The sequence below is a fragment of the Equus przewalskii genome, chromosome 9 (assembly GCF_037783145.1).
Source record: "Equus przewalskii isolate Varuska chromosome 9, EquPr2, whole genome shotgun sequence".
In the NCBI taxonomy this organism is placed as follows: domain Eukaryota; kingdom Metazoa; phylum Chordata; class Mammalia; order Perissodactyla; family Equidae; genus Equus; species Equus przewalskii.
Genome location: NC_091839.1, coordinates 15,118,313 through 15,144,569, shown reverse-complemented (window position 1 = coordinate 15,144,569; position 26,257 = coordinate 15,118,313). Strand labels below are relative to the sequence as shown.

The following is a 26,257-nucleotide window of genomic DNA, read 5'->3' as shown; positions in this document are numbered from 1 at the left end:
GTGGAGAGTTTCTCAAGCAGAGATGAGAGCGGAGCCCCAAGGCTCAAAAACTCATCTTTATTAGGAAGACTGAACAAACAACCCACCCCCACCGTCAGGCCTGGGGAAGGAGGGCTGGGGCTCTGTGCCCTCCTCCCGTCTGTACACTCTAGAATCCGCCTGGAGAGGTGCCCCCGATCGCGGGGCGGACGCAGCTTTCCCAGCCCGTGCGTGGAGCCACGCCCCCTTTCCTCTCCAGACTCAGTTTCCTCGTTTGTAAAATGGGCTCGCGGGAAAGCGATGCTACGGAGCTTCTCGCCAGCGCTGAAGATGTCCGATTCAGAAGGATGAGGAGGTCGGGAGACGGACTCAGGGCGGCCCAAGGGATGGGGATGCTGGACATCCCGGTTGGGTCCGCCGGGCCCCGTGCACCTCCCTCCCCACCCAACGCCTCTCCTCTGCGTCCGCGGAGGGGGGGCTACGTGGCCTCAGGCCCCGGGGACAGGAGGCCGCCCCCAAAGCCCGCCTCGCGGTACTGGTTGGGGAACATGTTGCTGCCCACGAGGCTGGCAGTGCCCCCGTCCCCGGGGCCCGGGGCCGGGTACGAGTCCAGCGTCAGCGGCTCGGGGCCGGAGGGCTCCCCAACCGCGGCCCCTGCACCCCCGTTGCCCGTAACAGCGCTGGCGAGCGGCGGCGCGGGGGGCAGCATGTCCAGCATGAAGAGCGTGGGGGTCGTGGTTTCATAGGCAAAGCCATCGTCCAGGAGGTCCGGCCCGCCCGGGGGCTCCAGGCCGGGGAGGGACACGGTGCCAGGGAAGAAGTCTGTGTCCGGGAGCAGGGCTGACGGTGGGAGGAAGGGGCCTGCAGGAAGGAGAAGAGAGAGGAGGAAGTATGGTGGGCTTTAGGACCAACTTGGGGCCGGGTCCTCATCTAAGGTCCTGTCCCATGCGAAAGGTGTTATCAGCGTGGCCTCTTTTCATCCCAAGAAGAACCTTGGAGTATCCACTATCACCCTGATTTAATAAGCAAACTGAGGCAAAATAACTCACAGTCACACGCAGCTGGGGAGCTCTGGAAGCAGGATTGAAACGGTGCTCCTGCAGGGCTGGGGAATTTTCCCCAAGGATGAGGACGCTCCCCAACCCCAAAAGTGAAATCTCCACACTGTCAGAGACTCAAGTGAGAAGTCATCAGTCCCCAAATTGGAAGGTAAAATGATGTGTCATTATAAGAGTGTCTCTCTTTTTGAGACAAGACAAATCTCACCAGCAAAGGCTGACGATGTTTACCTCAGAAAGAGACACAGCGCTGCTGGGATTCTATTCCCCAGCCTCTCTTGCGGCTTGATGTGGTCATGGGACTAAGTTCTGCTGGTTGGAATGTGGGCCTGATGGCTGGAGCTGCAGCAGCCATCTTGGACCATGAGATGGAAACGGTGAGTTGAAAATGGCAGGATCTTGGGACTCCAAAGTTCATGCAGCCACCAAACCATCCCTGGACCACCTCCCTCTGGGCTGTGTTTATGTGAGAGGAGAAATAAAGTTCTGTCCTGTTGAAGCCCCTGTTATTTTGGGTTTTGCTGTGAAGGCAGTTACACGTGATCATAACAAAATGCAGGTGGCCCTTCTGATTTCTGGCAAGTTCCTAACATCTCCTGGGCACTAACTTTGTGCCAGCCATTCATGGGAACCCCTGGATGTGAGTTGGGATGAAGGCAGGAGAAGAAGGGGCTGCAGGGTGGTTGGGATTGAGGCAGGCTCTGAATTCGAGGTTGGCTGGCTCTGACGACCGCCCCCACTTACCCACCATCCAGTCCCTGCTCCCTGTGTCGCAACCAGCGTCACTGACCCACACAGACACCCAGCTGCCACTCCCTGCTCCACCACGGACCAACTGTGTGTTCTCAGACTAGAGGCTTCACCTCTCTGGGCTTCACCAGTAAAAAGCGGGCGGAGAGGGCTGGCCTGGTGGCACAGTGGTTAAGTTTACACGCTCTGCTTCGGGGGCATGGGTACACAGGTTCAGATCCCGGGTGTGGATCTACACCACTCGTCACCCATGCAGTGGCGGTGTCCCACTTATAAAGTGGAGGAAGACTGGCACAGATGTTAGCTCAGGGCTCATCTTCCTCAGCAAAAAAAAAACGAGGGGGGAAGCAGAAGGAAGACAGTGCCCACCTTGGAGGGAGACTGTGCAGATTAAATGAGAAAACACACACAAAACACTTATAAGCCTGTCCTATAGTGTCTGTAAAAATAAATACGTTAAATTTTAAAAGGCCAGTGAGGTAGATGTGCGGTGAGACTTTACAGGGGAGTCTCTGAGGCTCAGGGATGTGGAGCAACTTGGTGAACGTCACACAGCAAGTCAATGGCCTGGTGGAGATCAGAGCCTCTGGGCTGTTTCCAGAACTGCTGTTCTTTCCCCTTTAGGTTGCTGGCTAAATGGTGAGTCACTGGTCTCGTAGGAGCTCTTGGTGGCCCTGAGGAGGCCAGAAGAGCAGCTCACCCTCGGCCCACCCTGGGGGGCAGGGGCTCGCACAGAGCCGGGACCCACCTGAGCCCTGGCTGGGCAGGAAGTGGTCCAGGAAGGCTGGCTTTTTCCTCCGCCGTTTGCTCTCGATGCCGTGGGGGTCTGCAGGAAGGCAGAGATGAGGACCCCTGGATCCCGACCGCCCCTCCTCCCCAGTCAGGAGCGAGGCGGGGCCGTGGGGTCAGCCATCCCCTCCCAGAGGGGCAAAGGGGTGTGGAAAGGGGCAAAGGGGACGCACCAGAGCTGTTCAGCTCCCCAAGGACGTCGGGCATCCCCCGTTTCCGCTTCTTGTCCACACCATAGCTGTCTGCTCAGGAGACACCAGGGACATACGAAGTAATCCATCAACAAGAAGAATTAAGAATTCATTTTAGAGACCATTTAGGAGGCTGCTGAGCTGTTCTAGTTCTTGGCCGACCAATGCAAATAGATATCACACCTTAATCAGGATGAAACCCAAATCCACTTCCAGCCTCACTGGCCTCTTTGTTGTTCCTGGAACACCCTAGGCACAATCCTGCCTCAGGGCCTTTGCACTTGCCGTTCCAGCTGCTTAACACACTCTTCCTCAACTCCCACCACTTCCCTGGAGAAGCGCTTAGTCATCCTCCCATCCTCAGCTGAGCTGTCCCCTCCTCCAGGAAGCCCTCCCTGATCCCTCCAGGCAATCTGATCCCCTGAGCAATTCCATGCCAGTCCTGCCCACTCTTCTTGTGACTGCATGGGAATAGGTCCGTCCCCCACAGGGCTGTGAGACTCCTGAGGGCAGGGCTGGGGCTATCTCTGTCACCGCTGTGTCCCCAGCACTATGCAGCAGAGGGCCGGGCACGAGCAGATGAGCTGAGGGGCGGATGATTAAATACCGCCCAGACCCCATGAGGTGGTGCCATTATGATTTCCATCCTGCACAGGAGGAGTCTGAGGCTCGGAGAGGCCGAGGCCACACCGCCAGGAAGCAGCAGAGCCCGGAATCGAGTCCCAGTCAGTGCAGCTCGGCCCCTGCATTCTACTTCTGCCTCTCCCTCTTTGCCCTCCGGGTCACCCCAAGCGAGGCCAAAGCCCTGCTCCCCGGGGCGGCGGGTGATCCTGCATTGCTGCGGTTACCGTGGTCCCGGGGCAGGTACGTGAACGGCAGGGGCTCGCTGCAGACCCCGTCGGTGAGCCGCTGCAGGAAGACGTTGACCGTCACCGGCTCCACGATCTCCAGGTCCTCGTAGGGCGGCGTCTTGAACACGATGGCGATCTGGCGGTGCACGTCGGCCTGGGAGAAATCAGCCCGGCCTTCCCAGGAGGCCCTGCTGAACACCACTGAGATATCCTCTGGCGGGAAAGCGAGGACGTCAGCCAAGCAGGGACACCGGCCCACCGGGCCCCCAGCTCACTTGGCCGCCCCTCACCCCAACATCCCTAAGAATAAGACGAATCGTAGTGGCGGCTCAGTTCCTGTTGGGCACCTCCTGGGGCCCATTCAGGATCTATTGTCTCATTTAATACTTTTAACAACCTGAAAGGCAGGTCGAGTTAGTGTTGCCACCGGGTCAGGCGACCCCAAGGCCACAGTCAGATTCAGGGCTTCGCTAAAGAGGACTCACAAGACTCAGCCTATAGTCACCGCAGGAAACCAGGCCCCAGCTTCCAGGGTCCTCTCCCAGTGGAGTCACACAGGACATGCTAATTCCCCCCCCCCCCCCCCCCCCCCGTGACAACGCATGAGAAATGCTGTTTATGGAGGAAGCTCATTAGAGACTCTGCCTGGGTTTTTTTTTTCCCCCAAGGAAGATTGGCCCTGAGCTAACATCTGCCACCAATCCCCCTCTTTTTGCTGAGGAAGACTGGCCCTGAGCTAACATCCGTGCCCATCTTCCTCTACTTTATATGTGGGATGCCTACCACAGCATGGCTTGACAAGCAGTGCCATGTCTGCACCCGGGATCCGAACCTGCAAACCCCAGGCTGCCAAAGTGGAACGTGTGAACTTAACCACTGTGCCACCAGGCCCGCCCCAACGCCCGAGGTTTGTATTAGGGGCTGGTCACGTGGGCAGCCTCTGCTGGCACAGACCCAGATGCCAGACTCCCAGAAGGAAAGCAGGGGCTCAGCACACAATACTGCGCTTGTACAAACAGTTCAGGCACAATGAGCCACTCTGATCAGTCAGGGACTGGTGGGAACCCTCTCAAAACCCAAGCGCCCAGAAGCCGGCCACGGTCAACCTTATAAGCAGGCCCTTCAAAGGACAACAGTCTCAGATCTGCTGTGTCGACTCTTTTTTGTACACACCCACTTTAAAGATGGGGAAACTGAGGCTCGGGGGGGTTAAGAGACTTCCCCAAGGTCACACGGCTGGTAGCGGAGGAATCAGGATGCCAGTCTGCCTGCTATTTCCTTTTCTTGTCTTATTGCATTGTCTCTCATCACAGTAACTCCACATACTGAGGCTTTCTACGTGTTGGACACACACAGAATGCCTCTAAGTCTCACAACAACCCTATGAAGGTACCTTTAGGAACTGTGTTATATACAGGAGGAAGCAAAGGCACAGAGAAGTGAAGTCACTAGTTGAAGGTCACACAGCCAGCAAGTGACAGGAATCCAGGCAGGCTAGAGCTCTTCACCACCAGCTCTGCCAGGGCCTGGGGAAGTTACCCGACATCTCTGGGCTGAGTTCTTTCCCCTCAACAGAGGGAACAGCATGGGACCGACCTCACAGGTTGCTAGGAGGCTTAAACAAGTCACCCCAAGTAAAGGGTTGAGAAGGCTTAGTAAATAACAGGTGCTGAGTCGTGTGAAGCAGGATTGTTTCCAGCAGCAGTATGCCAAGTACTCGCTCCAGGCCGGGCACACAGACCGTCCTCAGTAAATGCTCTTTCTAGGGTAATTCTTGGATAGTTGGGATCCCATGTTCCCGTACCAGCGAGGCATGAGGAAACTGAGGCTCAGGGTCATGAAGTCATGAAGTCACAGCCCGAGACTGGCCGTGAATGAATGACGGCACAGGACTCTTGCCCCCTCTCATCGTTCACCCACACCTGGAAGAGTTTCTTGCCCCGGCCCCAACTCCCTGGCCCCTAACAATCTCCTGGTCATTCCTCAGGTCTCAGCTTAAACGTCCCCTCCTCCGGGAAGCCTTCCCAGATGCCCGGACCACGTCTGGTCTTCCTGTTGTTCCATCTCAGGGCTCTGCCTTCTTCCCTCTCAGCATCGCCCACAGTCATAACTTCTGTCTCTTTCTCTCCCTCCCACTGGGCTGGGAGCCCTGGGAGGGTAGGGCCGGGCCTGTCTCTGCCACTGCCATGTCCCTGCACTGCTCAGGGCAGGGCCCAGGACAGGGAGCCCCCCAAGAATTTGCCCATTCATTCAAGATTTTATAAGAACCTCCGCTCGTGGATATACAGCCACAAGAACTGAACACAGGTGTCAAATAAAACCTTATCCACAAAGGCTCACAGCAGCGCTGCATGTAACAGCCCAAAGGCAGAAACAGCCCAACGCCCAGGAGCGGATGAATGTGGGAGAGCCATGCAATGGAATATTACTCGGCCATGAAAAGGAATGCAGCACTGATCTAGGCCGCCACACGGGGGACCCTCGAGAATCCTGTGCTAAGCGAAAGAAGCCAGACACCAAGGCCACACAGTGTGTGACTCCGTTTACAGGAAATGTCCAGAACAGGCAAATCCACAGAGACAGAAAACGGATTAGCTGTTTCCAGGGATCAGAGGAGGGGGACTACGGAGTGACTGCTTAACGGGGACAGGGTTTCTTCTTGGGAGCAATGAAAACGTTCTGGAACTAGAGAGTGGTGGTGCGTGACATTGTGAATATGCTAAATGCCGCTGAATTAGACACTTTAAAATGGTTAAAAAAAGAGTGAACTTTGTAGCCAAAAAAGGATTTAGTGAAAAAAAAAAAAAAAAAAAAGGGTTTTCCTGAGACCCTGATGTGTGCTTGGCCTTGGACTGGGTGGTTCTGGGGACACAGCTGCTCACCATGACAGCCCCAGGTCCTGCCCTTAGGACCCGTGAGGGAGACAGATGCTAACTATGTAATCACACAACCTGAGAAAGGACGGGGGGATCCCTGAGGCTGCGACAGGTTCTCCCACTCCCCTCCCCTCTCGCTGCCCTCCTGTCCCGTCAACCTCGCTGTTCCTCCAACAGCCAGACCTGCTCCTACCCCAGGGCCTTTGCACTTGCTACTCCACCTGCTGGAACACCTTCTCGAGATGGCCACCCAGATCCTTCATGGCTCCTCATGTTCTCTCCTGAGAGGGGCATTCCCTGACCCCCCCTAAGTAAAATCATGCCCCCCAGCCATTCCTCCCTAACCCCTTTCTCAGCATTATTTTTCTCCAGATACTACTTTTTCACCACCTTCCTGAATGGTTTTTCAACTCTTTCTTTTTTATTTTTCCTCCCAGAAGAAAGGAGGAACAGCACAGACAACCTGGATTCAAATCTCATCTCTACCTGCGCAGTTGTGTGACCTTGAGTAAGTTACTTAACCTCTCTGTGCCTCGGTTTGCTCATCTGTAAAATGAGTATAACAGGACCCACCTCCTAGAACTCTTAGGTGAATAGATAATCTAGTAGAAGATGTGTACAAAGCACTGATGACAGAGTTTGGCATATAGCAGGAGCAAGGGAAATGTTAGCTTCTTGTTACTGTTGGGGGTGATGTTATTTATAATAGAGGAACATGAGAGAAAATGCAAAGGATAGAGAAAAGAAATAGATGGTAATAGGGAAGGCTCCCTCTTGCCCTCTGCCCAGGTCGGCAATCCCAGGTGGAAGGGTTTTTATTATTATTATTATTTCCTTTTTTTTTTTTTTTTTTTTGCTGAGGAAGATTGTCCCAGAGCTAACACCAGTGCCCATCTTCCTCTATTTTGTATGTGGGACACCACCACAGCGTGGCTTGATGAGTGGTGTGTAGGTCGGCTCCCGGGATCCAAACTTGCAAACCCCAGGAGCATAGGAACCTAACCACTATGCCATCTGGCCAGCCCTGAGGATTTTTTTAAAAACCCTGCTTGAAGAAGGGACTTTGGAACAGAAGTGAAAGAAGTAAACGAGCTGTGTCTCCGTCCTGTTTCCTTCACTCGGAGCCCTTGGCGCATCTGTCCTAAGGTTGTTCTTTATGCCATGCCACGGCGTTCCTCTCAGAGCCTCCTGGGCGGTGCGCTCGCCATGGTGAGGACTGCAGGGCGCCCGGCAGGGCGGGCACAGGCAGCCCCCATCCTCGCACGGGAATGAGTGAGCGAGCGACTCAGGGAGGGGGACAGTGATGGGCTCCAAAGCAGAGTCCCCCACGAGCCGCCAGACCCCGCTCCGCCCGCCCGCACGCGCGCTGCCCCAGGCCCCTCACCTTTCTGCACCTTGTCGCACAGCAGGTAGAGCTCCTCGCCGCCTGTGCACGGCCCGCTCTCCTTGTTGATCCGGCAGATCCGCAGTTCTGATGTGTTTGTGGACTCTGGGAAGAAGCAGAGGAAGGGGGATGGAAGAAAAAACGAGAATTCAGTCAGCAAACCCTTACCAGGTGCCCCGGGGGCGCCCACCCTGCGCCGTGTGCAGGTGGGAAATGGAGAAGATCCTCCTGGAACCCGTGGTCTGGGTGGAAAAAGAAGATGCTCAGGCGGGAGGGGTTAAGGGGCAATCGTGAGTCCTCCACGCTGAAGACTGGTGAGTGTCCAGCCAAAATGGGGACCCCAGACCTTTGGGAGAGCTGGCGGGGTCAGAGGTCAGAGACGATTCTTGGATGAGGGTCAGTGGCCTGAAATCTGTAGTGGACAGCTATTGTTTTGCCCGTCTAGCAGGCCCGGCCCTTCTTCTGTTAACAGCCTCCAATTTTCCTTCCAGGACCACTCCCCACCTCAGTCATGGAGATTGGGTGGGGCTGAGCCCGCTCCCAGCTCAGCAACCATCATGTGCCCCAGAACCAGCCAATCAGGGCATCGCCTCGTTCTGGCCACAGCTGGTTGGTCAGAGAGGAGCACATGGCTAAAACCAGGCCAATGAGAGACAGCCCTGAGACTCTGAGCAAAAATGCCTAGTATTTTCAGAGTGGGGGAGAGGTGACAAGGGGGTAGGATATAAGCCTAGACCTGCACACATTTTGCCCCTGCACGAGAGGGCCCTTCCAAGAATGACTCTAACATGGAGGAAGCATAGCTGAGAGGCAGAAAGAGACAGATCCCTAATGACATCACTGGACACCTGGATGCAGCCAGACCTGAAGCACTGTGCTACCTCTGGATTATTTTTTTAGTTAATGTAATGGAACAAATTCTTTTTTCCCTTATTTGAGCTGAAATTCTCTCTCTCGTGTCCATAAAAGCTCTGATTGAACTAATATCCCTCCCCATTTTGAGGCTTGTGGCAGTCACTGTAGGCTGGCTAAAATCTAACAGCCATTCCCAATCCTCTCCTCCATGCCTGTACCCCTCTATAGAGGATGAGAAGCGTAAATACTTGCTTTCCCAGACTCCCCTGCAACTAGTGGTGGCCGGGGGACCAAGTTCTGGCCAAAGAGACATAAGCAGAAGTCTACCAGGGTGAAAGATTACTTCTCACGCTGCCTCTTCCCTAGGGCTGCCTAGTTGTACAGGTTGCAGGTTCTATAACACTAGAGTCCCTGTTCCCACAGGCTACATAGTAAAAGCTGCCCCCTGGAATTGGGCAGTGTACAACCTGCACACCACACAGGGTGACACTGCCCACCATGCCTTGAACACAGACATGATGTGTGGAGCTGTGGCAGCCACCTCATGACCATGAGGGGAGGGCCGAGAGAATCACAGAGCTGCTGAACCCGGGCCCCGATCTGCTGAGCAACGGAATCAAGGGGAACAGACTTAATAACATAGACAAATAAAAATCAAGCGCTCCCTTGAGGCTCACGCCATGGTGTGCGGGGCTTCCTGGCACCCGCGGCCAAGGACAATCCTAACGGACACGGCCCCCTCGACTCACTCTTGTCGTAGACGGGCTCAGAGAGCACAGGGTCCATGCGGCGCATCTGTCCCTGCTGGTCCCTGTAAGAGGCCTGGAAGCAGATCCTGACGACGTTCATGTCCACCTCCTGATGGTTCTTCAGGGACCCGGCTGGGGGAGAGACGGGGGAAGGCTGAGGGCGGTGGGTGGAGATCCTGCGGGCGATGGTGGGTGGGACTGGAGGAGAGGGCGGGGACTGGAGAAGGCGAGGGGCCGGGGGCGGGGCCGGGGGCGGGGCGGGGCGCGCAGAGGGGGCGGGGGGCTCCAGAGGACCGGCCCGTCGGGCCAGGCGCGGGACTCACCATTGTAGGGGTCGATGCCGAGCTGAATCTTGCGCTCGATGGCGGCCTCGATCTCCTTCTTCCGCACGCACTGGATGCCCAGGTTGTTAAAGCTGGGGGCGGGGGAGACGGGGAGAGAGGTCGTCACGACGGGGCAGGTGTAGCTCTAACCCACAGCACGGCTCCAGCAGAGGCTGCCTCGAGGCCCCGTCTAGGGGCTGAGGTGCGCCAGGCCCAGGGGTCCCAGCGTCAGGAGGGGTGTGGGGTTCAAACCCCTCAGGGGTGTCGGGGACTCCTGAGGGCACCCGGGAACGCGTCTTATCTTCACCACCTGAAAACACCGGCCAACCTCACTTGGAACAAGAAAACTGCAAATGCAACACCAACGCGATGCCAATTTTTTAACTCATCCAAACAACAAAGATGAAAAGTTTGATAACAACCCGGGCTCGTGAGGTTCTGAGGAATCGAGGACTCACTCACTGTGGGGGGGACTGCAAATTGCTCCAGCAATTACACATAGGGGGACAATATGGCGGTGTTCATTCATGCCACAGATACTGCCTGGGGTGCCAGGCACTGGGCTAGTTGCAGGAAACAAAAGAGAAAAAAACCCTGCTCTCACGGAGCTGACATGTTCACGAAATTTATAAATCGGTAAAAGTGTAAACGTACAGACTTGGAGCCAGCAATGTAACTTCTAGGAATTTAACCTAGAGAAGAAATGATGTATATAGAAAGCCACACACTGCAGCACGGTCACTAATAATGCCACAGAGCCATTGGAAGTGCCCATTCATAGGAGACTTGGTCAATGAATTGTGCGCATCCACACACTGGAATACTACGCAGCCGATAAAAAGGACAAGAGAGCTCTAAGTGGACAGAGAGGAAAGATCTCCAAGATGTACGGGAAAGTAAAAACAAGGCGCAAATGTCTGCCAGCATTTACAAAGGGAGAAAGAAACGGATATGCGTAGCATATTTTCAATTGTCTCCGAGAAGGGGCACTGGCAGCTGGAGGACCAAAGATGGAAGGAAATTTATTTTCCACTGTACATCCTCTCTGAGCGTTTTAATTTTTAATTTATTAAAAACATATAAGTTATGAAGTGAGAGAGAGACGGGCCCTGCTGTGAAGGCAGGTCGGGAGTGAATCCTAGCTCGGCCACAGGCTCTCTTCCCTCTCTGAGCCTCAGTTTCCCCCTTGGCAAAATGGGGATATCTATAATGCGTGTGTACGTGTGGGTGGCTGGGTTCCAGGCCTAGGGAAGACCCTCCACCGCCCCCGTGCCTCGGTTTCCCCACCTAGGAAATGCAGTGGGGGAGTCTGGCTAAGCTGTCCCTTGTCTTAAGGTTTCCCTGGGTGACCCTCAGGATCTCCAAGAGCAAGGGCGAGGGGCGAGGGGTCAGGGGTCAGGGGTCAGGGTGGGTACCTGTGCCGGGGGCTGATGTGAGGCCGGAGCCGCACCCTGCAGACGCCGTCGGTGCAGTCCTTCCCCACGAGGCTGTGCGGGTGCACGCGGTGCGGCCAGTCCTTCCACACCAGGCACGCGGTCACCTCCACCTCCCGCAGCCCTCCACAGTCCCGGAGCTGCAGGGAGACAGGGGTTCCGGGGGGTCCCATCGCGGACGCCTGCACCCCCCCCCAAACTCCCCGGGGCCTCCCTCGGCAGCCCCCTGGCCCTCTCCCCCGAGGATGATGGAAGGCTGTTTGCTGAGACCCCGCTGGTGGCCTGGGGACCTCAGAACACGACGGCTGCCCCACAGATGCGCTTTCTTTGGCCACTTGGCTTTTAAAAATTGGATGCAGGTGGGGCCTCTGAGTACGTCCCCCAGATGACACACTGATGACAAGGGGAGGAAGGCGGCTTTGCAGTGGAGAGACCCGGGCGACATCACCTTAACCAGGTGACCGAGGTCAGCATCACTAACGACGCGGACGCCCCCTGACGGGCCGCGCCGGGAAGGACACGACATCACTTCTCCGAGTGCATCATCTGGATCTCGTCGTGAAAAAACACCAGACAAGCCCACATTGCGGGTCACTGGGGCAAAAATATCAGTGTCATGAAAGACAGTAAAACATGGGCTTGATATTTGGGGCAAAAAGAGAACAACTAACGTATTTTGACCTGGCTGGTAGTTGCACACTGTCTGCATGTGTAAAAATTCACAGAGCTGTCTGCTTAAGATTTAATCAAATACAATTCAGCTGAAAAATCAAGGAGAGGGACCAAAGAGGCAGGACAATCGATGCAACATCTGATGCTTGACTGGATCCGGGACTGAGGAGGAAGAAACAACCACCAAAGCCATTTTGAGGACAGCTGGGAAATTTAAGTGCAAACACTCTATTAGACGATATTATGGGATATTGCTAGTCTTCCGAGGATGGGAACGGTATTGTCCCCTGCAGGAGCTTACTCTCAGGCCATGAAGGCCGAAGTCTCTGAAGGTGAATCCCATGATATTTACAACTCATTTGCAAAAAAACAAGGTGTGTATTTGCGTGTGTGCACGTGTATGCGTGTGTTTGTGAGTGTGGACAGAGGGCGACAGATACACCACACATGGTGACTACAGGGGCACGGTCCACAGGTGCTTACTGTGCTAGCCTATTAATTTTTCTGTAGATTAAAATTTTTGTCATCAAAATGTGTATGTTAAATGTCATTAAATGTGTCCATTAAATACGCAATGCAATTTTTCTGTGTATCAATTATATCTCAATAAAACAAACAAAAAACTAGAAAAAAGCTTAAAAAAATTTTCCTTCACATAAAAAGTTGGAGCCTACATTGAAAAAGTGTGAGATACCAAATTATTCCAGATTTTCGGATTCTCTTTTGAATCAAGGAAGCCATGGCAACCAGGGTCAGAATTCCTGCTCAGTAGCCACAGATGGCAGTGGATAGAAAGCAGCCCCTTTAGTCCTGGCCCAGACCCTTTTGTCCACTGGGCTTTCCTGGGTCACCCAGGGGCCCAGGGGCACCAGCCAGGCTCTAAAGTCAGCTCTGAACTTCTAAAGCCCCCGCCTGTGAAATGCAAGGGTCCGGTGGTCTCAGTGGAAGAGTGCTGCCCTCTAGGGGGCATTTGGGATATTGAGGGTGATTTTGGTTGACACCATGATGGGAACCCTCAGCAGGCAGTCCGCGGAACCAGAGAAGCTACCCAACCAGGGGCAGTCCCACACAAGTCCTGCCCACGTTCACGTCAGTGACAAACCCGTTTAAAATGATCAGAGCCTAGACCCCCGCTCTGTTTTCCCATACAGTATTTCGCCCATAATTTTTAAATATGCAGAATTTTCAAGGACTGCAACCACCACGTTAATGGAGAGAAGCCTGGATTTCGTTTAGATGGAGAATGGATCGCCACTTCTGAAAACCCCATCACCAACAGCACTGCTGGGTGTGTGGACTTTAAATCACCAAGTCCCCCCGCTGGGTCCGGCTGCATGCAATGCGTGTTATTAAGTACCAGGCACACAGGAGCACTTAGTAAGTGGTGGTAATTACCAGAGTAAACTTGCTGTGTGCCCTTGAGCAAGTAACTTACCCTCTCTGAGCCTCAGTTTCCTCCTCTGAAAAGTGGGGATTAAAAATCCTGAATCTAGATTGGGAGACGGGTCGTCCCCTATTACTGGACACGTACTCTTCCAACTCTTTGAAATCACAACTGATGCCAAGCCAAAATAATTATGTGGAAAGACTTAGAAATAAAAAGTTGAGGGAAAACACAGCCTCGAAGTATCACCCCACAGATAACTTATTAATTACAAAGGGAAAGCAGGACTTGGACAATGGAGAGACCTGGCCGTCACTACCTGTTAGGGGCTAAATTGCATCCCCTAAAATTCATACCTTGAATGCCTAACCCCCAGTCCCTCAGGATGCGACGGGACCTGGAGACAGACCTTTTCAAGAGGTGACTGAGTTAGTGGGGCCATCAGCATGGGCCCTAACCCAATCGGCCTCACGTCCTTATTTGGACCCACAAAGAGACGTCAGACAAGTGTGGACACCAAGGAAAGACCACGTGAGGTCACAGCAAGAGGGCGGCCACCTGCAAACCAAGGAGCGAGGCCTCAGAGGGAACCAGCCCTGCTGACACCCTGATCTTGGCCTTCCAGCCTCCAGACCTGTGAGGAATCAACTTCCATTGTTCCGGCCACCCTGTCCGCAGTCTATTGTCACAGCAGCCCCAGTGGGCTAAGACGCCACCTTGACCACGGGGTCTGACTCAGCATCACTAGTGTTGGGACAAACTGCCACCTCACGTCCCTTGAAGTGAGATATTGAGTGGCCACAGCATCACCGCTGGGGTGTTCCCAACCAAACGTGTCACCCAATCTAATCTGGAAACAGCCAGTGAACCCAGAATGCGAGACGTTCTATAGAACCCCTGTCCTGTCCTCCAGAAGCGCCCACGTCCCCAGACGCAAAGAGAGAGTGAGGAACCGACCCCGGTCAACAGACACCCAAGAGACCTTCCTAATCCAGTCGGCTGCTGTGACGAAACCCCGGGAACCGGGTGGCCTGCGAACCACAGAGGTGCACTTCCCACAGTCCTGGGGGCTGGCATCCAGGGTCAGGTGCCAGCGCGGCCGGGTTCCAGGGAGGGCCCTGTTCCGGGCTGCAGACTGCTGACTCCCCACCGCGTCCTCACTCGCCGTGGGGGTCAAGCGAGCTCTGCGGTCTCTTGTATAAAAGTACTGATCCCATTCGTGAGGGCTCTGTCCTCGTGGCCTGAGCACCTCCCCGCTCCCTGTGGCCAGCAGAGCGGAGCCTGCCCGGTGTTTCTGTGCCACCCTCTCCCCTTCCAGGGCTCCATCAGACAGTGCTCCGCTGCGATTCATAGGGTTTTCACGGCCAATTTTTTCGCAAGTGGGTGGCCAGGTCCTTCTCTTAGTCCATTTTAGTCTGGAAGCTCGGCCAAAACCTGTCCACCACGGGGGACCCTGCTGGTATTTGAAATCCCAGTGACATAGCTTTCAGCATCACAGCCACACGCAGCCGCCACAGCGTGACAACCGACAGACAGACGGATGGTGCGGTTCCCTGATCAGAAACGAACTCGGGCTGCGGCGGTGAAAACAGCAACTCTAAACCACTAGAGCCCCAGGGCTGGGACCCTCAGCTTGGGGGTTAGGGTTTCCACATACGAATTTGCGGGACACATAAACATTCAGACGACAGCGAGACCTGACAACGAACCGCGGCACGCACGCGATCCTGGACGGGATATCAACAAGCAGACAACAACAGCAGCTAGAAAGGACATTTTGGGGACAACTGGGATAATTAGAATATGGACTTCATATTAGGCAGCATCCTTGTAGGCATATTCAGTTTCTAGAGTACAGTATAGGTTCTTCGTTGCAGGAAAAGCTCCTCATTCGTGAGAGAGACACAAAGAAACATTTTGGCTGACGCACCACCACATCTCTGCCTTCCTTGCAAATCCCCGTCTATAAACGACTATGTGTAGAGAGAGACACCACGTAAATGTGGCAGAAGGCGAACGAGTGTTCGTTGCGTATTCTTGTCTATTTTATACAGGTTTAAAATTTTTCAAAAGAAAAAGGTGGAACATCAAGTTGAAAAAAGAGCCCCTATCAAATTGGAAAAGGAGACAAAACGCTTAAAAATAAATAAGGGGCTACGTAATTGCCCCTCCATGCACCACACTTGGCCCGTTCCTGAAAATCCGGTGATGGAATATACAGGTCAAAGTAAACCATTGTTTTCTCCAGAATGTTCTGCTGACTGCATGCTACTGTTGGCCACGATGCCTGGAGCCAAATTAAGTAACACCACCAACTACGACCACCTAGCTGAGTAAAAGGAGGGGGCACGCCTGGGCTGGGTCGTCTCCCCGGTTTCCTCATTGTGTCCTGTGCGGACGGGAGCTTCAGGCCCATTTTACAGATGAGGACAACTGAGGCCAAGATTCACAGGGCTGGAAAGCGGCAGAGCCAGGACTCAAACCCACGTCTTTCTGATCCTAAAATCCAAACTTGGGGAAGGGTGCAGTGGCTCTGCTCATCACCCAAATGAACCTATGAGAGCAAATCCACTCGAGGGAGAGGGAGACGGAAGCCGGAGACCTCACTCGAGGAGCTTGCACCTGGGGCAGGGGTCAGGGAAGGTGACCCTGAGGTGGGCTGAGGCTCGCGGGTGAGGAGGAGGTGACCAGGCTGCAGGAGGAAAGCACTGCAGCAGGAGGAACAGCATGCGCAAAGGCCCAGTGGCTGGAGGAGGTGAGTGAGGACGGGTTGTATGGGAGGTAGCAGGAGCCAGACCGTGAGAGGTCTCGGAGGCCCAGGGAGGAGCTTGGGCTTCCTCCTCAGGGCACTGGGGAGCCAAGGGTGGGTTCTGAGCAGGGGAGAGGAGCAGGTGCATCATTTAACCCCTCGGGCTGCCTTCCGGAGGAAATCTGGAGGAGGCTGGGCAACGGCTGGGGACAGGACCCAGGGCTAGTGGAACGGTTGGTGCACCATTCAGACTCAATAAACATTTGGACAAAGATCCAGAAGCACCAGAAGGCTCCGTACTGGGGAGGCGCAAGGAACCAGGCCTCTCAGACGCCACTGGGAGAAACAGTCCGCGTACCAGCCCCGTGGAGGGCAACGTAGCAACATCCACCAAATTACCTTTGACCAGCAATTCCACTTCCGGAATTTACCAGAGTGATGCAGCGAAGGAAGTAATAGATGAGCCGAGTCGTTCTCTACAGCCCTGCTCATCACAGCAGGAGACTGGAAACAAGCTAAATGCCCACCCACGGGGACCTGCCTGATAATGCTCCACAGGCACACAACCGGGTACGACAGTGGAGAGAATAGGGCAGCTTTAGACATTCTAACGTGGGCTGAGCTCCAAGACATATTATTCAGTAAAAAAAACCATGGTGCACAACAGTGTATACATATATATATATGTACTATGCTCCCCTTTATGTACAAAAAGGGGGATAGTATATATGTAAGTATGTATTTGCCTGTATAATCATAAAATACTCCTAGAGGATATATTGACAACAATGGGGGAACCTGGGGACAGGCGTGGGGGACGTTTGTTGATTTTAATTACATTTCACTTAAATTCTGTTCATTGAACACGAACGTTTATATTTTTGAGTGTTTTCAACTACATCATCTGATTCAAAACTTTAAAACAAAATAAAGAGGTATATAGTTAAAAAATCTTACCTGTACCGTATCCATTTAGCACTTCCCCTCAAAAAGTAATCACCTTTATTTATTTCTATTTTTCCTTCCAGAGTTCCCCCTTTTTTTTCCTTGGTCAAGAAGACGGGATTAAAAAAAATTTTTTTTTTAAGTCTAATTGACATGCAGTATCTATCGGTTTCAGGGTACATCATATGATTTAATATTTGCACAGCCTTCTAGGGTTTCTCTACACACATACTAGCAAATACAAATATAAATCTTACTTTCCCTCTTTTTAACACAAAAAGTGATCTAATACCCTAAGCAGGGCTCTGCGCCTCCACTTTTTATTTGGATTATTAACGTGTCTTGGAGCTCCCTCCACATCAGCACCCAGGGGACATCATTTAAAAAGGTTTCTGTGTTAGCAGGATGTGTCTACACTGATCTGCCCCCGTGCACAGACATGTGTCACGGCCGCGGGGGGGTTCCCACGAGCAGGTGCCCACCAATTACTTCTCCAGTGGCTTCCTGATTAACACTGACATTTCCGATCCTTCACCATAGAAACAAGGCTGCAAAGGATAACCCTGGACATCCTCCCTTCGCGCAGCGGCAGGCACAGCTACACCACCAATTCCTAGAAGCAGAGTGGCCCGGCTGAAGAGTAATGACAACAGTAATAACACTAGTCATTACGGAGCATTTACTCCCTCGCAGGTCTTTGGCATGTACGGTTAACTCCTTCACTCCTCCCAACAACCCCAGGTGGCTGGTTATTACGACTAGCCCATTCTGTAGAGGAGGAAACTGAGGCACAGAGGGAGTGAGTAACCAGCCCAAGGCTGCACAGCTTAGTAAATGGCAGACATGGGATTTGAACCCAGGCCCTCTGATTCTTAAGGCCTTGCTTGTGAACCAGGAGGCTACCCGACCTTTACCAGCCATGGTAAATTTATTTATTTATTTATTTATTTTTGGTGAGGAAGACTGGCCTTGAGCTAACATCTGCTGCCAATCCTCCTCTTTCTGCTGAGGAAGATTGGCCCTGAGCTAACATCCGTGCCCATCTTCCTCTACTTTATATGTGGGACGCCTGCCACAGCATGGCTTGACAAGCAGTGCGTACATCTGTGCCGAGGATCCAAACGTACGAAACCTGGGCCCCTGAAGCGGAGCACATGTGAATGTAACCACAACGCCACCAGGCCGCCCTAGTAATTTTGATCAATATTGCCAAAATACCAGGAAGATGGCCTTTCTTTGAATGCCTTTTGAATTTAGGGCCAGGTGAGAGCATTACTCCTTCCAACAATAGCAACGGCAATAATAATACCCCCCAGTCAAATACAAGAATAAACACATGCACGTGAATGGGGGGGGGGCGAGGGCAGCGCAGCCCCCGCCCCGGCCGCGGGCCCCACCTCGATGGCCGGCAGCGTCTTGCTGGCCTCCGTGCTGCTCTCGCCGAGGATGCTGCCGGCCGAGCGGCCCTCGCACTCGTAGCGGAAGCGCATGCCGCGCTGCTTGGGCTGCTCGCTGATGACCAGGTGCGGCCGCGGCCCGGGGCCCGGGGCGGGGGGCACGAGGCGGCCCAGGGGGCAGCCCCAGGGCGGCGGCGTGGCCGGGGGCGCGGGCGCCGCGGGGCCCAGGGTGACGGTGCTCAGGGAGGCCGCCCCGCGGGACACCAGGCGTGGCAGCCCCTCGCCCGGGCCCGGCGGCGCCCCCTCCAGGCCGAAGCCGTTCTCCTTGATGTACTCGTCGATGATCTCTGCGGGGGAAGCAGAAAGTGGGGGGACGCTGATTCTAACAGCAAAGGCTTGATTGCCCCCTAGACCTGGGCCGCCCCGCCTGTTCCAGTCCATCCTTTTCTTCAAGACATATTTCTCCTGCGCGGAGGGCAGGGGCCTCAGCTCCCTACATGAAAACGCCCCTGCCCTCCTTCTCGCAAACGGCCCCCCAGGACCCCCCAGTTCTTGAAGCCAGACACCTGGGGGTGGCCTGGTTTGTCCTTCTCCTGCATGCTCACGTCCTCTCCCCTCCATCATGTCTCCGGAATCCATGCCTCCATCACCTCCCAGCTGGATAGAGACCCAGCAGCAGGTGCCCCTGCCTCCATCTCGCCCCATTTCATAACAACAAGAATGACAGCTTGAGATCCATCTCACAAAGCTGCGCCACTAGCCACCAGCCACTACGTGTGCAAGCTGGCAGGGCGCACATCTTTTCCGTTGCTCCACCGTCCCACGCCTGCTGTGTCCCGTCCATGAACAACTTCTGCCTCTGCGCGGAACGTGTACGTCCATTCCCACCGCTTCTCCCCACCCCCACTGCCTCCCCGCGGTCCCCGCTCCATCACCTCCCATCTGAACCCCTGCTCCTGTTTCCCACCTCGCCTCCTCCAGTCTGTCCCCACCACGTAACCGGAGAGATCTTACGTCAGACCCTGTCCCCTACCCCCACCCCCACCGTTTGCTGAGAAGCCTCCGGTGCCTCCCATCTTCCTTAGAGTCAAAGTCAACACTCTCCCCATATAAAACCCTCTCCAAACTCCATACCCCTGATCTTGGCCACAGAGCCTTGCGTGGCCTGGCCCTGCCCCTCGTCGCCCCTCCCTCCCCTGCTCCACTCTCTCTTCTTTTTTTTTTGTTTTTGAGGAAGATTAGCCCTCAGCTAACATCTGCCGTTAATCCTCCTCTTTTTGCTGAGGAAGACTGGCCCTGAGCTCACATCCGTGCCCATCTTCCTCTACTTTATATGTGGGATGCCTACCACAGCATGGCGTGCCAAGCGGTGCCATGTCCGCACCTTGGATCCGAACTGGCGAACCCCGGGCCGCCGAAGCAGAAGGTGCGAACTTAAGGGCTGCACCACCGGGCCAGCCCTCCAGCCTCCTTTCTGTTGCTTGCACCCACCCAGCCTGCCTGGCCCTCTTCAGGGCATTGTACCTGCTCCCTGTCTGCCTGTTCCATGCTCCCGGCATCCAACCCATGCTGGCCCCTTCTCAGCCTTCTGGTATCAGCTCAAACGTCCGTCACCTCTTCAGAAAGGCCCAACCTAACTTGTCTTCCCCAGGCCATCTCACCCTCTTCCTGTTTATTTCCTTCACAGCCCTAAGCCCAATCTAACAGGATCTTGCCCATCGATTCCTTTCCCTACTGTCTCCGTCACTAGGGTACCGGCTCCTAGAGGCAGGGACTTTGGTTCGAGAATAAATCCCCAGTGCCTAGAACAGGGCCGGGCGCGAGGCAGGCGCTCAGGGCGGTCCACGGAAGGAAGGAATGACAGTCGTGGTCATAGGGACACTAAAGGCAGCTCACATATGCTGAGTCTTTGCTAAGTGTCCAGCACTGCTCAGCGCTTGGGAACATGACTTTGTTGAAATCCCCCAGCAGTCCCGGAAGTCACGCTGTGACCGCCCCTCCCCAACAAGGCAGGCCAGACTCCCCTCTGTGAGCACCCGGCCTCCTCAGCTTCCCTGCAGCCCTGCACTGTGATACTCACCCAGTTCATCTGTGGAAGGAAGAGAAAGAGACAGGTGAGATTCAGAAAGGGGTGAAGACTTTCATCTTTTAAGACACCCCCCCCGAACCCCACCCTCCCAGGAACCCTCCCTGCTTCCCTTTTCCTCCATCCTGGGAAACCTGGGGCTCTGACTCCCTGGGGCGCCAACCCCCAACCCCACCTCCCCCTCCTGGGCTACCCTCCCTTCAGCTCCCAATGTGGGGGCCCCGGGATCAGGGCCCCCCACAAAGGCCTCCCCAAAACATTCAGGCCAGGGATTAGGAAGCATTGTGGTGAATCCCAGGAAAAGTCAAGGTCTGATCACCAGGAAAAAAATGGACACCCAAGATGGTAAGCACATTGTGGGCATGTCCTGTTCCTAAAGCCCACCGCAGCCTCCCAGGAGGTCTCTGGCTGGTGTCTGATCCTACAGCCACCTCCTGCATCCCAGCCTGGTCCCCCCGCAGGGCCCACCTGCAGTCCCGGACTTGCTCCCCCTTCCTGAGGGGGGAGTGACAGGGATGCTGGGGAAGCCCCTTACTCCCTTCTCGGGAAAGCTCAGCCCTGGAAGGAGCCGTGGGGAAATCGAAACCAACCTGCTGTCATTCCGTGAACAGGACTAGGGGAAGCCCAGAGGAGGCAAGCAAGCCTTGAGGTCACACAGCAAGGGAGGGCAGGCTGGGGCCAGATGCCCCCACCCAGGCCCCACCGTGGCCTGCGCTGGCTGCTGGCCGCGGGCTTATTGATGTGACCTGCCCCGCTGCCTGCCCTGTCTTCCTCCTCCACTCTCTGGGAGTGGCTCCTGGCAGCCAGACCTTTGCTCCGTGGAAGGCGGTTTTTCCGCACCCCTTATCTCATGCGATCTGTGAAGTCAGCAGGGTGGGGAAGAAGCCCCACTTGGTAGATGGGGACACTGAGGCTGGGAGAGAGGAAGGGACATGCGGCAGATACTGGCAGGGCCAACCTCCAGTCACTTCGACTTGCAAAAACCTTCTTAGGCCTCTGTGCTGGGTGCGCCGGGGACCCAAAGATGAGTTAGACTTGTCTAGACCCTCAAGGAGCTCCCAGGCTGCAGGGGGGGAAACTGAGGCCTGGGCAGCAGGGGCTGGAGCTTTGGACCGCCTCGGTTCACATCCTGGCTTTGCTATCTGCTAGCTGTGTGCCCTTAAGCCCATTACTTCACCTCTTTGTGCCTTGGTTTCTTCATCCATAAAATGGATGCAGTAATAATGCCTGCCTCATTGGGCTGTTGTGAAAATTAAATGAGCTGATAATGGGAAGCACGTAGAAACTGCCACAACAGTAGGCGCTACATAAATGCTACAAAGTAGGTGCTACATAAATGCTGGCCGCTCTTGGATGAAGTCTTGGGAGACAGTATTTTATGGACTTGGGTAAATGGCTTTCCCTCTCTAGGCTCAGTTTGTCTATAACACGAGGAGGTTGGAAGATGGTTTCAGAGCGTGGGGCATGGAGTTACACACATGTTGGTTTAAATGTGAGCTGTCACTCACCGGCTGCATGTGTCTGGCCTATCAAAATGGGGGAAATTTTCCCTCCCACTCTATCTCAGCGGTTCTCCCATCCCCAGCCTGCTATTCGATATCACGGCCCCCCAGACTTCTTCACAGCCTGTATCACATTTTATAATCGATCCACATGTAATTTCTTGTTGACGTGTCTGCGTCCACATCTAGGTTGGAAACCCCAGGAGGGCAGAGCCAGGGCTGTCTCGGTCACTGCCGAGTCCCGGCACTTCCCGGCACTGCCCAGCACAGGGCCAGGTACACAACAGGCGCTTGATAAATATTTGCGGAATGGATGACGTCAGAAATTACTCTCAGTTGAAACCAAAAATCTAGGTCTCGGGCCAGAAAAGTCTCAGCCTTGTTGCTGCCCAGAACCAGTGCCCAGGCAGCACCCACCCCCAATGCCACCTCCCACCTTTTGCCGTTGCCCAGATCTGTTAGAGAACCCGCAGAGCCTTCTCCGCAGCCAAGCCAGCACTTCTGGGGGCCGTCCCCCCAACACTCTACGCCCAGAGAGAGGCTCAGACTCACCCACTGGGGCCACCCAGTTTTCTTGGTGATGGGGCTCAGTCCTACCCTCCAAATTCCAGCAGATTTACGAGAGAGGGTCTTGTCACTTGCCCATGATTCTGCATTTCCCTGGGTAGCACTGAATTTTGGATGACACAGGCTGAGGGACCTTACAGACTAGAGGTTCTTAGCATCTCTTGGGAACTTGCTAGAAATGCAAGCTCTCAGGGCCCATTTTAGGCCTCCTGAATCAGAAACTCTGGAGGTGGGGCCCAACAATCTGTTTCAACAAGCTCCCTAGGTGACTCTGATGCACAGGAAGGTTTAAGAACCCCTGTTACAGACTGTCTAATAATAATGATTATTATCGTCATTATACCAGTAATGGGTAAAACTTATTGAGCCCTTACTGTGTGCCAGACACTGCTCTGAAAGTTCACCTGTATTCTCTCAATCCCCCTAAAAAGGAAGCACTGATATTATGCCCATTTACAGCTGAGGAAAACTCAGGCCCAGAGAGGGGAAGCGACCGGCAGACATTCACACAGGGAGGGAGTGGTGGCACCAGCATGTAATTATTACCTTCTGCACGAATATGGTGATTCTCTAAAGAGGACTCCTCTTAGAGCACGAATAGGTGGTTAATTTTACCTGTCCAGCTCCTAATCCGCCACCTGGGGCCCCCATCTCAACCGGCAGGGACGGATACAGGCCGTCAGAGGAAAGCTGAGGTGGACCTCGCAAAACCCCCAGGCCGAGGCGTGCCCAAGGCCGCCTGCACAGGACTCCCCCCGCCCCCGTCCTGAGCGTGCAGGCGGGCAGGGACTGCGGAGGGCTGCTCACCCGTGGTCCTGGAAACTGCGAGCGTGAGCGAGGGGAGGTCAGCGGGCCCTGCAGGGAGGGAGACACGTCTCAGGAGGCGATGGAGATGCAGCGGGAGGACCAGGGAATCTCCCAAGCCCCACCCCGTTCCTCCCCTGGCCCCGCCCCTTGGAGTCAGGCCCCTCCCCCTTGTCGCCTGCGGAGTCCGGCTTTGCTCCCCCTTCCCTAACTCGGGGACAGGTCCCCTGGTTTGTCATTCTCTCCACCTTTCATCACCCTCAGGCCCTGCTCCTTCTCCCCCTTAAGGTCGGGCCTGGAGGAGCCCTTGTCAACCTCAGTTAGGAAAGCCCCTGCCCCCTTCCTTCTCTCAGGGTCAGCCCCCTACCCCTTCACTTTTTCAGCCTCCAGACCGTCCCCATCTCCCTCTCAGAGACCCTGCCACTTCTCTTCCGAGGCGCTGCTGCCCCCGTCTTTCTTCTCTGAGTCAGGCCCCGCCCTTCTTTTTTCGGAACAGGCCCTCTCGGTTCTCTCCGCCAGGCTCAGGCCCCGCCCCTTGTCTCCGCCACAGTCTGGCCCCGCCCCCCCTCGCCCTCAGGCCCCGCCCCTTGTCTCCGCCACAGTCTGGCCCCGCCCCTCCTCGCCCTCAGGCCCCGCCCCTTGTCTCCGCCACAGTCTGGCCCCGCCCCTCCTCGCCCTCAGGCCTCGCCCCTTCTCTCCGCCACAGTCTGGCCCCGCCCCCCCTCGCCCTCAGGCTCCGCCCCTTACTCTGAGCAGGACCCCCGCTTCCTCCTCGGAGTTAGGCCCCGCCCCCTCGGTGAGCCAGGCCCCTCCCTTTTCTCCCTCTCGGAGCCTGGCCACGCCCCCATCCCGCAGGAGCGGCTCCCGCTCCTCCTTCTCCCAGTCAGGCCCCGCCCCACCCCTCAGGGAGTCGGGCCCCGCCCCCCTCTTTGCCTCAGGGTCAGGCCCCGCCCCCTTCCCACTCCACAGTGGGACGCCTCTCTCCCACCTTGGGCCGGACCCGTCCCCATCCCCTGCCTCCTTCCTTCCCCCTAATACAGTGTCCCCAGAACCCTCACACTCTCCCCGCAAAACCCCTCGAGTCCTGTAGGAACCATCAGACTCCTCCGGGACCCCCAGGACCCCCGCAGCTCCGGGCCCGCCCCAGACTCCTCCTGAACCCGGGCCCCGCTCACCCAAGGCCCCCAGCTCCGGCGCAGCGGACGGTCTGGCGACGCGGCGACTCGGCATGGCCCGACCGATGGGGTCGGACGGCCCGGAGGCCGGCCCACACCAAAACACACACGCGGGCGGGCCGGGAGGCCAGGCGGCACGGTCCGGCGGACGATCGTGGGTCGGGCGAGCGGCTCAGGGGCTGAGGCCGCAGGCCGGGCAGGACGCGCGGCGCCCGGGGCTGCGGGGGGCGCCGGGCCGGGCCGGGCGGGCGGCGGGCGGGGGCGGGGCAGCGGAATTCCCCGGCGCCGCCGGCCTGCGCGCCCATTGGCCCGCACCCCGCCGTGACGTCACGCGAGGGGAACGGGAAAACCCCCACGCGTCACGTGGTCGCGGGGGCGGGGCCGGCCGGGAAGAGGAGGCCGGGCGCCCTGGAGGGGCCGGGCGGCGCCGCTGCCCATTGCTCTGGCCGAGACGACTGAGGCCTGCTTAGGGCCGCTCACGGCCTCCCCCTGGAGCAAGTCGGGAAACTGAGGCCGGCCCCTCCGGTGTGCCTGCGGCACTCGAACCTGCTGTTTCTCTGGCTGGCAGGGCGCTTGGGGATCAGGAGGTCGCCGGGGCTCTGTAGCTGCCGTTGGTAATGATTTTTACAAAACCTCCGTGATCGCTACGCCTCAGTTTCTTCAACTGTAAATTGGGAGTGAAGATAGCTAAACGTTTAAAGCTAGAATGGCAGTTCTCAGATTTGTCTGCTTTGTTCCTTGCTGTATCCCCAGCGCCTAAGACAGCACCTGGAACACAGTAGGTGCCCAATAAATGTTTATCGAATGATGGAAGGATGTTTTATTCCTCCCCACAGCCCCTTCAAGTTTCCTAATGGCCCAGCGCACTTGCGGCTCCAAGGCTCAATGAGCGGAGCCCCCCGTGTACATATTAAGCTGCGCGCCCGACCCCTGAGCAAAGGGCTTACTGGGGGGCCTCCCAGCCGTCTCCAACCGTGCCCCAGCATGAGAGGCACGTGATGGAACGAGAGGTATTGCAGAGAGGAGAGACTGAGGCTCACAGAGGGGCAGCTATTCGGTTAGACCGCGTTCCTGCGCCTCCCTGTTCCTGAGGATGACTGGGTGACTATTAGGTTCCAGCTAGGATGCAGGGCACCCTCGGACCACAGAGCCAGGGTTTGGCGTCCTATGTCTGCTTGTGTAAAATGTGAGTGTTCCATCTCTTCTCTTCATGGCCCACGTGGACTCACTGATTCATTCGACATACACTTATTGAGCGCCTACTGTGTGCCAGTGCCTGCACGGGGCGCTAGGCCACAGCACTCACCAAGCCAGGCCTGGTACCTGCTCATGGGAGGCAGAACCGCCTACGGCGGCCGTTCTCCAAGCGCGGCCCCCAGGCCTTCCGGGGATGCGGCTGTAATCTCAAGTTGGAGAACTCCTGCCATAGAGCAAGATCTCAAGCAGACTTTTTCTGCAAAGGGCCAGGGAGCAAGTATGTCATGCTTTAGGGTTTCAGGACCAGGCGGTCTCAACACTCGATTCTTCAGCAAAAAGGCAGAAAAGCAGCCAGACAAGACAGAAGCGACGAGCGTGGCTGTATTCCAATAAAACACTATTTGATGGATACTGAAACTTGAATTCCATGTAATTTTCATGTGAAATGAAATATTCTTCTCGAGATTTTTTTCAACCACTTGAAAATGTAAAAATTACACTAGAACTGGAAAAAGCTGGATTTGGCCTCAGACTTTAACCT

General features: G+C 55.5%; 1 protein-coding gene across 1 annotated transcript; it reads right to left on the bottom strand.

Moving 5' to 3' along the window:
* Positions 1–23: 23 nt before the first annotated feature.
* Positions 24–24,957, bottom strand: RELB (RELB proto-oncogene, NF-kB subunit). Its single transcript, XM_070559525.1, has 13 exons — positions 24,876–24,957; positions 24,520–24,690; positions 23,348–23,395; positions 20,466–20,474; positions 18,386–18,732; positions 11,221–11,378; positions 9,806–9,897; positions 9,483–9,614; positions 7,879–7,983; positions 3,616–3,831; positions 2,750–2,818; positions 2,536–2,613; positions 24–840 (listed from the first exon to the last, which is right to left on the bottom strand). The coding sequence occupies exons 1-13, from the start codon at positions 24,955–24,957 to the stop codon at positions 458–460; spliced, it is 1,890 nt and encodes a 629-aa protein (XP_070415626.1). The 3' UTR covers positions 24–457.
* Between the last annotated feature and the right edge of the window lie 1,300 nt (positions 24,958–26,257).